At 45.7% G+C, this 15,469-nt stretch overlaps 1 protein-coding gene across 1 annotated transcript in view; it reads left to right on the top strand.

Annotated features, from left to right (window-relative positions):
* Positions 1–15,469, top strand: part of Fhod3 (formin homology 2 domain containing 3) — a 235,943-nt gene that overhangs the window by 164,774 nt on the left and 55,700 nt on the right. The window contains exon 11 of the mRNA XM_032885556.1: positions 5,843–6,054. Coding sequence (XP_032741447.1) covers positions 5,843–6,054 — 212 coding nt within the window. The remainder of the gene's footprint in view (positions 1–5,842; positions 6,055–15,469) is intronic.

The following is a 15,469-nucleotide window of genomic DNA, read 5'->3' as shown; positions in this document are numbered from 1 at the left end:
GCCTCACCTAAGGCACCTTGGCATTGCATGACTGTCCTTAGTTTAGATTCCAAGAAAACTGGGTTCATGACAGGAACGACGATGGATAAAATCAGGGATAGAGAGAGGCATAGGGAGGCTCCAGAACCTTCTCCAAATGAGCACGTTGCCATCCCCATCTTCCACGTCACATGTCCTAGTGTGCGGGTGTGCTCGCCATGGATGATTTTGTCATTGTCTGACACTTAGTGATGTAGGCTCTAGGCACTAACTGCTCTGGAACTGTCACTCCATAAGTAATCTGTAACCAACCAAAACACTGCGATGTCTCCACTACCCACACTTGAAACACCTTGTATCTGCACTCTGAACCTGGATTAGGTGTTCTTGCTATGTACATCCAGGTCACTCGATCCACAGTTGGTCAGTGTATAGCTGAGCATACATGCCACGCTGGATACTGTCCCCAGTGTGCACAAGACCCTTGAGTTTTATAACGGGTCACTTCCTTCCCTCCTGAAATGCCCTCATATCCTACATCTTACCATTCCCAAGGAGCTGCAGTGTTTGTCATACACGGTGGGCACCTAGGAATAAGGTACAGAATACAGTGGGTACAGGTCATTGGCTGTCATGCCTGGGGACTGAGCTTGATTCCCTGGGACACATATCCTGTGCGTCTCTCTCTCTCTCTCTCTCTCTCTCTCTCTCTCTCTCTCTCTCTCTCTCTCTCTCACACACACCTCACACACACACCCTCACACACACACACACACTCCTCTCTCTCTCTCTCTCTCTCTCTCTCTCTCTCTCTCTCCTCTCTCTCTCTCTCTCTCTCTCTCTCTCTCCCTCCCACCTCCCCTCTCTCTTTCTTTTCCATCTCTCTTCTCTTTTTTATTTTTCTTCTCTTTCTCTCTCTCTCTTCTCTCCCTCCCTCCTCTCTCCTCTCTCTCTCTCTCTCTCTCTCTGGGTGTTTTTTCTTCACCATTACTCTTTTAAAGTTTGTTGTTTTACGTGTATGGGTGTTTTTCCTTCATGTATATCTGTGCACCACATGCATGTCTGCTGCCCTTGGAGACTGGGAGAGGATGTCAGATCCCCTGAGACTGGGTTACAGTTTGTTGTGAGCTGCCACTTAGGGCCTGAAAATAGAACCTTGGTCCTCTAGAAGAACAGCCAGTGCTCTTAACTCCAGAATCATCTCTCCAGCCTTAGTCCATTAATTTAACTCCATTATAAAGTGTACAGCTCATATATTTGGTTTGTTATGGTTTGAGGTAAACAAAGGACACGAGGAAATTGGACACGAGGAAATCGGCAGACAAGTTTTTACCCCTTTTCCCCGTACAGCCTGCAGTTACTTACTCTGACACCAGATGGCGATATAGTATGGGGAGAGGGATGGGCTCAATTTCTGCCTTTTTGTACTGGAGCCTAGGGAGAGCCTAACCATTTCTGGCCTGTGCCAATATGATGTGGAATTGTGCTAATGTTTTAGACACCATCAGCTAAATAGATCAAGACAGTCTGAGTCAGGCAACAGTGGAGACTGTCTGTGCTCAATTAAAAAATTAGATGCTTAAGTCAGCCTCATGAATAAAACATTGGTTTATTTCCAACATTCTATTAGATTATTGTCATCCTAATAACCAGTGGTGGCCAGTAAATTCAGAGAGAGAGAGAGGTGCTGGCGAGAAACAAGAAACTTCTCGTCCTCTGATAAGTGACAGTCTCAGGCCATGGGAAGGCCTGGGCTCTTACTGAGGTGCTGTTGGGGTTTTGCCCAGGGTTAAGGAATTTCAAATTTTATGTTTCATTTTCTCTCCAGACTCTGTATTTTTGAGCTTCTGTCAATTGCCTGTCAGGCTATGTCTACACAGGCAAGGCTCAGTGGCTCCTGTAGGTCTGTCAGGTGCCTTGTGAAGGTCAGAGCTGGCTCTGTAGACTCCACAGAGCTCTCTGGCCATCCCTGCTTGCGTGCAGGCTTTTGCCTGTCCCTGGTATCCTCATGTCGAGGAGGAGGTTGTCACTCCCCTTCTCCCATTCATGCTCTGCCCTTGGTGTCCTCTCCTCTTCCAGGGCAAAATAGCCCTCTACCCAGCAGGTGGTCATCTCAGCAGGTGCAAGAGTGAGCCCCCTATGTCCCTGTTTAGCCTTTCCCCCACCCACACCCTACTTCTCAGCCCAGCAGACAGAGCCAGACACATCCCCATAGCTGTTTTCCTTGGTTTGGGTTTTCTAGTCTGAGCAAACGAGGGGTCACAGGAAGAAAGTAGAAGGCAAGGTTGGGGATGCACTGGAAAATTGGAAACTGTGAGTGATGGCGGTTCAGCAACCACAGGAAAGGATGCTGAGCCGTCCTGGGAGGCCCAGGAGATGTCGAGGGGCTTGGATTCAATGTGACAGAGATCTGGGTAGGAGGACAGGAGGAACAGTCACGGGGAAGTAGAGCTGGCTCATACAGGGTGCGTCGGGTTCAACAGAGAGACTGAGCTGAAACTCCAGTTCTATCCTGGGTCCCCTCTGGATGTCAAGGTTCATTCCAAATGTTTATTTATTCCCCCACACCCCTACACTGAGAGCTGCATGAAAATAGGGTACAGTTCTTGTTTATTATTAATTCCTTAGTCCTTGGTCCTTAAGGCATGGTGGACACTCTACAAACGTTCAATAAACAAACAAAAAGATGAATGAGTAAACAAAACTGGGGGGCTTAGCCAAGGAAAACGGGGAGGTCCATGGAGGAGCAGAGGTGTCGATCCTTGGATCTGGGCTCCACAGACATGGATTAGTGCTTTGTGCAACCTCCTCATGGCCTTACAGTTGATGATGCTTCACAAGGCATCAGGGACATGTGACAGTCACCTTATGAGCTAGTGATTCCACAGGCTGGATATGTTTGGACCCCTAAGTGCGTGGTTTTAGGAGTCATTGCCCAGGATGCAGGACGTTTCTCTTCTCTCTCTCTCTCTCTCTCTCTCTCTCTCTCTCTCTCTCTCTCTCTCTCTGTGTGTGTGTGTGTGTGTGTGTGTGTGTGTGTGTGTGTGTGTGTGTGTGTGTGTGTAGGGGTGATCAAGCTGTGACATTCCTCACCACTGTGAGCTGTGACTTTCATGTGTACTTGCCCACCACTCTCATCTGTCCCATCACTGCAGACAAACACTGCTGCTACTCTTCCAGGATAATAATGATTCTGATCACCATGCAATCTGCCCCTGTTAAGTTAAAGATGGTTTGAGGTGGCGCTGGAAAGATGGCTCAGTGGTTTAAAGCACTTGTCGCTTTCACAGAGGACCCAGGCTTGGTTCCCAGCACCCACATGATGGTTCACAACCATCTCCAACCCCAACTCCAGGGGACCTGACTTCTCTCTTCTGACCACAGCACCCAACCCCCACCTCAGATATCAGGAACACATGCATGTATATACATATCATGTATATGCATACAGGCAAACCCTCATACACATAAAATAACTCTTAAAAAGATATTTTAGAGTGTGTATGTGGAAAGCAAAAGGATGTGTAAATGTATAAAATATACCTATAATGTTCTTGGCCATTTTGGGCATTTAAACGCATGGTTCAGTAGTGTGAGGTGTATTCACATGGTTATACTACCACAAGTCTCACTGTGTAAACTGAATCTGTGCCCTGATGATCAACACTACTCTCCTCAGCTCTGCCCTCTTGTTGCTCTGTAAATAGCCTCTCTCCTTGGAACAATTCTACTTAAGTCTTTTGGCTCTTCCTCTGGGCCATAGATCTTTATTGGTGGCCTTTATGAAACCTGCATGCACACAGGAGTAGTCTTTGTGACTGACAGTCTCTTAGAAGAGAAACTGATCTGAATCCACCGCTGGTAGCCTCTGACCGCCAACCTAGCTGCCCGCAGAGTATGGTGTGGAAGACCAAGACTAGGGCTGAACCACATAAAATGGGCTGGTAGGATCATGTGTGGGGCAAGGTTGTGGCTATCTGGGCTGCTGCTGCTGCTGCTGCTGCTATTGCTATTTAAGGCAGGTTGGCCTCCTGGCTGGAAATGAAATGTTCATGTACATCCCACTTACAGTGACCATTTGGGCCATTTAAATGACCTCACTGGCTGGCGAGATGGGGTGCGTGCAACCCCAGGCTTCCTGGCTGCAGGCGGGTGGGCCTCTTCAGGCAGGAGGGCTTCTGGGCAGCGTTCTTCCTGCACACTTTGCCTGCTTCCCATCAGCAGACACAGGCAAGGCGCCGAGGGGAAGAACAAAGGATGGTGTGCTCCCTGATCCCCCAAATCGTATTATCTGCTTGTTGAGAACAGACATACTCCTGTGAAGAGCTGACTAACTATGCCAGGCAGTAAATGTAAAACGCCCTCGGGGCCGAATGGGCTACACATCCGACATGAGTTCCCAGGCAAGGCTGAGATTGCCTGCACCTGTGCTGGTCCAAGCTGGTGGCACAGAGGAAGCAATGTATGCTGACATTGCCTGAGGGGCAGCTCGCATTCATGTGTGCTGGGGGGAAGGAGGAGGAAGAAGGTCGAAGGTGACAGAGGAGGCCATACGGCCCTAAAGGGTGGGACAAGAAGTGCATGTTTCTGTGTGTGCACATGTGCACTTGTGGACAGGTCACAGGTCAACCTCTAATGATGTTACGCTTGAGTCCACCTCGTTTTTGAGACAGTGTCCCCGATTGGACTGAGCTGCCCCAGTAGGCTAGGCTGGCCTCAGGGATCTGCTTGTCTCAGATTTCCCAGCCCTGAGATTACAACCATGGCACCATATCTGACTCTTAGGCGTGGATCCCAGGGGTCAAGCTCAGCTCTTAGTACAGGCGAGGCGTGCACCTGACCAGCCGAGCTGTCTCTTCAGCTGCACTTACATGCTTCTTAGATATTAAGTCACTTGAAAGACTTTATGTGCGTTGTCATCCCGGTGAATGAGGAGTGTCTGGGTGGGGCTCCCGGTGGCTGGCAGAGGTGTTGTTTGCGAGGAAGCATTAAATCGATGGACACTGAGTGATGGATTTTGCAAAAGCGGCTACACTGCCTGGGAAGACGGAGACCTGCCACAGCTTAACTCACGCATTATTTCTGTGTGTCTACACAGAAGAGGCACATATTTCAAAGTTATTTTGGTCTGATCTATAAAATGCACTCTGAGGAAGATGATTGGTAGCTGTTCTTAATAAACATTGGGTTTCTGCCTGGCGGCAATGCAAAACAGATGTATCTTTGTTCTTTTAAACTGACTTTGATGAATAAACTGTATGTGACGTCAGGTCCAAGCTATTGGATGTCTGGGTCCTGCTCAGAAATATTTTAGAATATAAAAAAGTTTCCATGGACTATGCTGAGAGAACAAAGTGAATTCCAGTTGCATTGCTGTTAGCGTTGAAGCAGGTTCAGGAATTCCGAGAGGCCTCATTCCAAGCAGCCCCCTTTCGGTATTTGGGGGCACTGATTCTCTCTGCCACACCAAGGAACCCTCCCACTTCACAGCTGTGAACTCCACAGGGGTTCAGTCGCCAGCTGTCCCTGCCAGAGCCTTTTGGTGGGCCATTATTTGCCAGTTTATTATTGTTATTATTATTTGTAGAAATGTGTCCTAAAGGGGGCATGGAGATTCTGCAGCGGTGAGCCGGGCTCTGGTTCTGTGTGATGCTGTCATTTGTCCTCACTTGCTTATGAATGATGCAGGGTTTTTAACCGCTAGCGTCTTGGCTTCGCCCGTGCTTCTGGCGGGCTGAGCCTCCGGTCCGCCCTGCGCGCATCAGGAAATCAGCTCACTCTGCAGGTGTTCCATCCATAAACAAGCGCCGGCCACGGGGCTCCTCTTTCTTTTTACGGAAACCCTTTGGAATTTAACTTTCAGATACAAATACTTGGAGCACTTGGCAGCCGAGGCGCACGAGAAGGAGCAGAGAAGCCGGAGCGCGAGCCGGGGCAGAGCTGACCTCTCCTTGGACCTTAGCTTGCCAGCAGCCCCTGCCTCACCTTCCCCCTCAAGCCCGAGTCCTGACTCTGCTGACTCACAAGAGGCTCTCACGGCGCCCTCAACCCCACCTACCCTGCAGTACCCCCAAGGTGAGTGCTGGGCGAGCGGTGGGAAACCTGAACATCACCACCCAACAGGCTTCCTCAGGAGCTCAGCCTCGCAAGCTGGCATGAAGACATCAGGACAGGTAAGCTTCCGGGGTGACTGCCGCCTGTCCCGTCACAGCAGAAGTGTTCAGAGCCACTTGGATAGAGTAAGACTGATTTATCAAAGTCACCCACATGTGGTTATTGAAACATGAGAATACACAAAATTAGACTGAGACCGACACTCGTAAATATCAGGCATTTAGTACTTCCCAATTCGGATATATGTGGCTCTGTCCAATAAGGTAATTAATCCCTTTGGAATCTTCTTAGCCCAAAAATTGTCTTATTTTAAGTTGATAGGAATAAAATAAATGAAAGCAAAGAATCAAAATTAAAAGACAGTGACGATATCTGATAAATTAAAAAAAAAAAAAGAAAATTGTTTTCATGTAGCCTGTGTCTATGTGTGCATACACATGTGTACATGACTGTGTCTACAAGTTTGTGTGAAGAGAAACAGGTTCTCCTTGGAGAAATTTTGGTTTCTCAGCTTTTCCAGGGCGGGGAGGATGGGAGTGGGGGTGGGGGAACAAAGCAGAGCAAAGCCCAGCAGTGTTTGCTGCAGCCTTGAACCCCAGCTGTCTTCCTGATTGCTCCGTGCAGCGCTTACTGGGAATCCTTTTACTTTCATGTTACCACTGAGCAGAACTCCCAGCCCAGGCGCTTGCACAATGTGCTCCCGGCTCCCCCAGCTCTTCTGGGTTTCACTGAGCTATGGCTTGCAGCCTGATGCAGACAGCCAGGGGAAGGCAGTTGAGAGACTAAGCTTTCAACTCTGGGAGGGTTGGCTGACCATCACCCGCAGCATCCTCCAGGCAAGGCAGGACTCCGTGACCTCAGCAGGACTGGATGCAATGGAGAGACTGTCTATCCAACTTTGGTTGGCCTCAGGGTCCAGTGGGCAGAGGCAGGCGGCCCCCCCTCCTAACTTTGCATTGTAGTCTAGTTACTCCTGGTTCCTGACTCCGCGGAAGATTATCCCAGGCAGATGGCCCAGTCACAGATGAGTAATTTCAGTCTGAAAACACCAAGACCGACTGTCAGAAGACAGGTCATTTCGTGGCAACTCTCTGTGTTTGGTATTTCCACAGGCAGGCAATATAAAAACTCACCTCTGGCAAAGCAGTGGCTCAGTGCTTAACCTGGGGACTTTGAGCTCTAATGTGTGCCTCCAGCTGTTTAGAAAGTGATACCGTAGGCCATGAAACAGAATAGTCCCAATACCTGTAAATATTGTTTGTCCTCAGATTTTTAAATCACTCAATGTTTGCAGCAGAAAACAATTCCTCAAGGATTATGTCCAACTAGAGTTGAGCCTGAGACCATCCTACCTGGGAAAAAACCTGTATTTTAAGCCCCCAGAAGAGCACAGAAAATAAAACACATATACCCACCCCTATCAGACATATTTATACATATATGTACATATAGTATTTGTACATATATGTATGTATGTTTGTTATTTATATATGTGCTGCTAGGTTAGTGATATACCTTAATCAATATGAACTTTTTCCAGTAAGCTTTCAGAGTGAATGTCATTTTTCTATTTAGTGGGAGAGTAGACACGTTTTACTAAAATGGAACTGGCGAGGTTTGGATGGGAAACACGAAGCCGGGATGAATACATACACCTGTACATAAGTAAAGCACCATGCGCTGTTGTTGGCATTTCCCTGGAAGGATCAGTGGGTCTTTCAGGCTGTAGGTGGGTGTGTCTCCCACTGTGATTGACAGTAATCTGAACCATTGGGACCTCAATGCATTCTGAGCCTCCTTGTCCTCAGAAATAAGGGTCTAGGGAGATAGCTTGGTCAGTGAAGTGTTTGCTGTGCAAACGTAGTGAGCCCGAGTTTGGATCCCCCGTGTGCATGAAAAGGTTAGATGTGATGGTTACGCCAGACCCCCAGCACTGGGAGAGGTAGAGACACAGGAGTTCTGGGAGCCTCCTGGCCAGCCAGCCCAGCCAAACGAGGAGTCCGTGTTTGGTGGAAGATCCTGCTTCAGAAGTTAAGAGGGAAAAGTGATCGAGGAAGACACCCATCCTTGACCCCCACACACATTTACACACTTACACACAAACACACTAACTTGAACACATGATTATGCATGCATTGGGATGATAACAGTCTAAAAGAATTCCATAAGAAAGTGTTTATGAGAACTGCGGGGAGTTCCTGCTGCTTGGGGGACTCTTCATGACAGACCTCCAAAGTAGAAGTGACAAAAATTACCCTCATTAATGTTTGAAACATCCTATAGCTCTTCTATTATTAGTCTCCTCTTACTACCATGTCCCATTTCAAATTTCCAAAATAACTTTTTGCCTATCCCTAATGTTTATAATATCCCAACATCTGGAGGAATATATATATATAGATCCACACATCCAGATGTTTGTCCTGCATCAAACACCTGGCACTGTTGTGTTCCTCATGTGCCAAGGGTTGACAGACTTTTTTGTCCTTGGTTATTCCTGGAGCATAAGACCACAGTGTATTTAACGGTTCCATCATACCCTGCCCCTTCCTTTCCCAGTGCTCCATTCCTGTTGAGTATCTGGTCATGTGTTTGGATAAGAGGGGAGGTGGTATCATCTGTAGTTCCCTGGGGATCAAATGCAAGGGAAGACTCCTGTTGGCCGTCACTGACGGGGCTGGGAGAAGAGTCCACAGATAGAGCTGTATCCCAGCATTTGAAGAGTCACAGTGGCCCATGCTTTGTGTTATTCTCATTTATGCCATACCATCCATTTGCCTGCCCTCTCCCCAATATTTACACAAAGTCAGCATTTCAGGAATCATATTGATAAGAAAGGGAAAAACTAATATTTGTTACTAAAGTATGTATCGGTCAAGATGATGGGTCACTTTGTGGCTACTTTTACTGCATTTGATTTTAGCTGTTTGAATCAGGGTCTCATGTAGTACAGGTAGATCTCAGGCTTCCCTAAGTAGCAAAGAATGGCCTTGAACTGCTGACCTTCTGGTCTCCACCTCAAGAGGCTGTGGTATTCCTTGCCACATCCAGCCTAAAATTATTTGCTTGGACTCTGGAAAACTTTTCGAAGGGTGAGCACCAGGCCTGGTAGCATGGACTTGTAATCCCAAACACAGGGAGGTAGAGGCACTAGTATCAAGCGTTCAAAGCTAGCCTTGGCAGCATGCTCTGGTCAAGGGCTGCATAAGGCCCTGTCTCAAAAATATAAAACAAAGAAAGAGAGAGAGAGAGAGAGAGAGAGAGAGAGAGAGAGAGAGAGAGAGAGAGAGAGAGAGAGAGAGAGATTTGAATCCCTTCCCATTCCTCTTACAGAACACCCACTTGAGAAGGAAAGACCTGATGGCTAAATGCTAATACCATTATGTACTGTCCAGCGAGTGAGTGTCTCAGTCAAAATCAGCTAAATATGCTGTAACCTTTGTGTAAATGATGCCACTGCCCCCCACTAGCAAGCCAGTGTGTGCTGGAATTATTTTTCCATCTGGCCCCTTTGCAGCTTGCAGCAGATGTGTGTCCCCAAACTGCCTAGTCTTTGTTGTCATGGTCTGGGTATTTTTCCTCTTATGTCAGTAGCAGACTCACATGAAGTGATGGCATCTATGTGTGCGCCTACTGGCACTGCTGTCGCTGACGAAACCAGCTCCAGCTTGTGGTCAACATGGCGCAGCATCTCTCTTCGTCCTCTGTTTGGATAGGCTGGTGTTTTCCTGAGACCCGAGGGCTCACAGCAGAGGATATGATAAGTTTATTCCCTAGTATTGTTCTGAAGAAATCCACACATGACTTTGGAATCACAGCTCTTCTTACCGAACAGAGTGAAGGATTCCCACTACTATAAAATTCTCTGATAGGATTTTTGAAAAGTTTTACAGAAAATTAAAAGAATAATGTGTATGCTGTGAGTAAAAAGTCAGTATAGACAAGTGTGCTGCTTAAATTCAAGTGTCTACTTGATGACATCTGGCATCATCTATGGGATGGACCTTTTAGCTTCTCTTTGAGGGATCATCTGGATTAGGCTAAATTTAGTTATGGTGGGAAGATCCACCTACTGTGGGTGATACTATTCTACAGCTTTTGGTCTTGAACTCAATAAAAGAAACAGAAAACTGGACCCTACCATTTGTTTCTTGCTGTGGTCTGACCGTGGATGCAGCATGTGGCCAGCGGCCTCAGGTCCTGATACCATGATTTCCCTAACATGATGGGCTGTATATTTGAATCATGAACCAAAATTAACCCTTCCTTCCTTAAGTTACCCCTTCAGGTATTTTGTCAGAGCAATGAGATAAGTAAGCATCACACAGAGTATTAATGACACAAGTAACTATCACACAAAGTGTTAATGACACAAGTACCTATCACACAAAGTATCAATGACACAAGTGACTATCACACAAAGTAATCAATGACACAAGTGACTGTCATACAAAGTATCAATGAGACAAGTAACTATTATACAAAGTATTGTCACCAAATGGGTCATATCCTTGGAATGCCTTGGATGGAGACAAAGTAAAGAAAAAAAAATGCTGCCCTGAGAGCCAGCTATTGGTGGTTGTCCCTGGGATGTGTCCTGGCTTGCTGGCCTTCCTTGGGGAGTGGGAAGCCTGATCCTTTCCGCAAATAGGCAGGGCTCTCCTGAGGCCAGATGGAAAGAAAGTACTGTTCTTAATGGAAGGAAGCTACTATTAACTGCTTCTAAGTGCTTTTTATCCACATGCCTTACTAAGGCAATGTAATGAAGGCTAGGCTACCTTTGTTGTTTCCCATGTATCCCCGGAGATGAGACCTTAGAGGGTGCCTCTGAAAACTTGAACATACTATATAAAATGTTTGTCAAGAAAAGTATATTCAGTAGTAAGCTTTCTTTTACTATCTCTAATCAGACTTTAAGGTATTTCTGAAGGATTTATTGACTCAGGGGATATGGGACATGGCTAGTCCAATTGCATATTCACCTGGACGAATTTGTAGAAATTCTTGATGGTGGCTTACTGATACTTCTTTCTTGGATCCATGCATTTAAAGTCCTGGAATTAAGAACATTCCTCTAGCCTTTCATTTCTGGCATCTGGAAATAAAGTATAAGCATACAGTTCTGTCATGAAATGTTCAGTCCACTTAAATGAGTAATCATTTTTATAAATGATCTATCCACCATCATGGCTATAGTCATCATTAGTATCGACTGTGTGTCATGGTCACCTTTGTTGTATGCTGTTTGAGTCTCCTTCAGGTTATAGGTACTGTCCTAGTTTACCTAATCCATGTGGCATGAGGTAGAAACATCTGGTGCCATTTCCACCTGGCCTAGCAGCTGTGGAACGGTGTCAGTCATCGGCCTCATACTTGCTGGTTCATGAGCATGAAACTTTTGGATTCCTTCAGCCCAGTGTTTTATTAATTGACTGGAAACTTGATTCCCGTGGCTGTGGGACTGGGGCCTGTACTTCTCCTCATTCCTCACCTGCCTAAAGCAACTTGGTGCCATTTGGTTCCTTTGACCAAATCCATCAGGAGTTCCACTGAAGGCCAGGACTCTGTCTCCTCTGTTGTAGACGTCTACTGATAGTCTCTACACTTACCTGGAGTTTACTGGAAAAGGCAACATTGTGCCTTAAGGAGTTTGATAGTGGCTTGCAATATTTTTCTTGTGCCATATTTTTCTTTTGAAGGTTTATTTTTATTTTATGCGTGTGAATATTCCACATGATATTATATGTGTATACTATGTGCATGCAGAGCTTGAACAGGCTAGAAGAGGGTAGTGGGTTCTCTGAATTGGAGCTACAGACAGTAGCTCCAATGTGGGTGCTGGGAATTGAACTCAGGTCCTCTGCAAGAACGGCAAGTGCTCCTAACCATTGGACGGTCTCCCCAGGCCCTTCTTGTACCATTTTTTGGCACACTGAAGTTTTGAGTCTTTTTGAGGTGGATAAAGAATAAACCTTAAGGAAAGAGAAAGCACAAAATAACATTGGGAAAACTGCCTAAGTGGCCACTTTCTGATCAACCTGATGATCTCATAGAAACGGTTGTTAAGAACTGTGAATGCTTTGAGACTTCAATTCTACCTTTAATGGGCTGGGCTGCAGCAACTCCAGAGATGCTGGGAGAAAGCATGGAACTCTAGGGTCGGAGACGAGAACTTTCTGCTTACAGGGCCAGAGGTAGCCAGAGAACGTCCAAATGTGTGCTACTTTTCCCTGCCCCGGTTCCCATGGTAATGTGACCATGGACTAGTGATGCCTAGACATGTAAATGTGAGAAACTGAGGAAAGGAACTCTGAGCTTAGGGGCAGTAAGAATCCCTTCCCTCATCCCAGAGAGACACAGGATGATGGACAGTGAAATGAATCTTCTTAGTAGTGTGTACATTCTCTCCCCCCTCTTTTTATCTTCAAGGACACTTCTCTATATATAGTCTTACAAAGTAATTCCAGAAGAAGGGCTCTTGGTGACTCTGCTTACCAGACTGTAGAAACAAGGGGAACCCATAGGCAGTTGTTACCCAACACTGAAGGGCAATGATTTTCTAACAAACTTTACTATGGATTTTATATCCTACAGTCTGCTTAGGGTAAGCAAAAAAGATCATGTTTTAAATAGCCATTCATTTGCTTGTTTTTGTTTAATAAAGAGAACATGAGGACCATGAGTCCCTCATGAATGCCTTTTATTCAAGGCTGGAACTCCATACTAATGATTTCAGGTGTAGTCAGGAGGTTCTGTGTGCTGGGACAGTGAGGGTCTTCAGCCCTTTATCCAATGGCCAAGACCTTGAAAGTAACAATAAATGATGACCTGAGGTTCTTCCTGGCATCCTTCCCTGGCTCAGGACCTTAGCAGCCACAATGCTATGCTCATCACTCCTACTTCTCCTTGGGTACCCACTCCATATATACTGCACTGCATTTACACACAGTGATATAAAGGCTGTAGTTTAGCCACGTAAGCATGTGCTGCTTTTATAGGCCCTAAAATCCTGATTCTGTAAGACCACCCCTGGGATCAGGGACCCTACAGTGCATTTCTTAATGACAAACATGATTCTTTTAAGACTTTCTAAGTTGGAGCTTCTCTGAAAAACCCCATTAGATACACTAGAAGGTTCTCATAGCTTTCTTGATGCAACCTCTTTGATCTCCTCTACATCTTGTAGAGAATCTACAGAAGGAATGTGCTGTTTGCTTCAGGGTCCTCTCCTTGCCTCACTATCTCCCCAATCATGTCTCATTTTTCTCGTAGCTACATTGCTGTCCTCTGTGTGGTGTAGGTTATTGCTCAACCCACTGTTTTCATCCTCCCCTTTCATCCAACCCTCCCATGCCCACTTCTGATGGTTACCTGCCTCTGAAAAATACGTATGTCTGTGTCTCTACCCTTGTCCTTTTGGGTCCTGAGGTTAAGTGTCTCCTCAGATGCTTCTGTCATTAAGTTCCTTAAGACACTAGGACTTGCCAGGCGCCTGTCTGAGGACATTCAGTGTAGAGTTCATATGTATAAGGTGCCACCCCAGATGTGTCAAACCTATTCCTCATCTGGGGATGGTAGAGGACACTTCCCTGGCTATCTAGGGCAGAACACACAACTTTGGGGCATTTCTCCACTGATTTGACAAGTGTCCCTGGACTATTTCTTTGTGAAGATCTAGACACTCTAATGGAAGATCGAGAGGATGGTTCTGGATAAATTGATAGTTAAAACATCTATTTCTTAAGTTAGCCCCTTTGTCCATTCAACCACTATAGAAAAATACTACATGCTACAGGCTTGAGACTAAGAACTGTGTTTCTGAGCCTGCCAATGGCTTTGGTCCTAATCCTAGATTTCTTCTCCGTGAACTTACTTGCTAAGAAATGCAGATAAACTGCAGTCCTAGAGTAACAGGAAAGCTTCTTCCAGGAGTGACAGATGTAAGTTGGGGACAGTTGTTTGGGGTGAGGATTTAAATGTGAGATGTCTAGCTGTGCCCCAGGCTCAGGCCAGCTGTTTCTAATTATACTTGGTCAGAATATACTGGCCTGGAGAGCTAATATTGTCCCTAGCTGCTAGTTGTTTGATCTTGCAGTGTCTCTGTGCTGTGCCTTAACAGACAACTTGAACCTGGAGAATACTTTGGGGAAGATAATTTTTTATGTAAGTTGTTTGTACCCTGAATGGTACCTCAACCATGACAAATATCAATCAATATTTAGTAATCAAGAGATTTTTTTTCCTTTGGTCCCAGAAGAACATCTATTTGTGAGTAACTGAATTATTGAGTGACCTGAAAACTTAGTGATTAAAAAAGGAAGCTCTATCAATTTGTTAGATGCCACTATGCAGGACTGTCCCATCTTAATGTCTGCATGTTCCTCTGATGCCCTTGGTGCTTCTGCTTGAGGCTTGACTAGGGCCAGAGAGGCTGCAGGAAGACTCTTCCCGTTTGGAGTGTCTTACTCTCAAAGAAAGGCTTATCCAGGGATGAGTGTTAGAGTCTATCCCAGTCAACCTGTTATAATCAGAACAGCACCAGGACATTTGCACAGTTCAGAGGAGGAAGTCTTCATGACCTAGTGTTTGGGGTCCCATCACACGACTTCAAAGTAACAATATATCAACAAACAGTGCAAGGACCTGGGACAGCATTCCAGTTTCTGTTAATAGTATGGAATAGAATATTTACTGTGCGCACACAGTAACTGAACCTGAAACTGGCTACTGCTGTTTTATTTTGTGATACTACAGTGTCGAACTCCTGGTTAGAAGTGTCCTCTGAGAAGAAAGAGGGGGATAGAAATTTTATATATTTATGTATATGTGTATATATAAATAAAATATAATATATAAAGATATATTAGGTTTCATAATGTATAATAACTTATATTGTGTGTACATGTCTGTGTACATACGGGAACACATACACATGCATATGGAAGTCAGATGTCATTACTCCGTTTGTCATCCTACTTGCTTGTTGAGATAAGATTTCCTACTCACACATTAGACTAGACTAGCAGGCCAGAGAGCTCCAGAGTTCTGTCTGTCTCTGCTTTTCTAGTACTAGGATTATGAGGACATAACCTTCATGCCCAGCTTTAATGTGGATTCTGGGTATTGAATTCAGGTCCGTGTGTGTGTGTGTGTGTGTGTGTGTGTGTGTGTGTGTGTGTGTGTGTGTATTTTGAATTAAGACTTCACAGAAAGTAGGCAGGCAGGCACTCTACCACGGGGTTGAATGTCCAGCCTAGAAACTATCATCCCTGATGCACTTGTGATTTTGTCTAACACCAAGCCAAATGCATGATGCACTGGATTACACCTATCATTCAGGACCTGGATCTGCTTCGGTGGCTGTGGCTGTGGTTCT

The sequence above is a fragment of the Rattus rattus genome, chromosome 15 (assembly GCF_011064425.1).
Source record: "Rattus rattus isolate New Zealand chromosome 15, Rrattus_CSIRO_v1, whole genome shotgun sequence".
Classification (NCBI taxonomy): Eukaryota; Metazoa; Chordata; class Mammalia; order Rodentia; family Muridae; genus Rattus; species Rattus rattus.
This window is presented reverse-complemented; position numbering and strand designations above follow the sequence as displayed.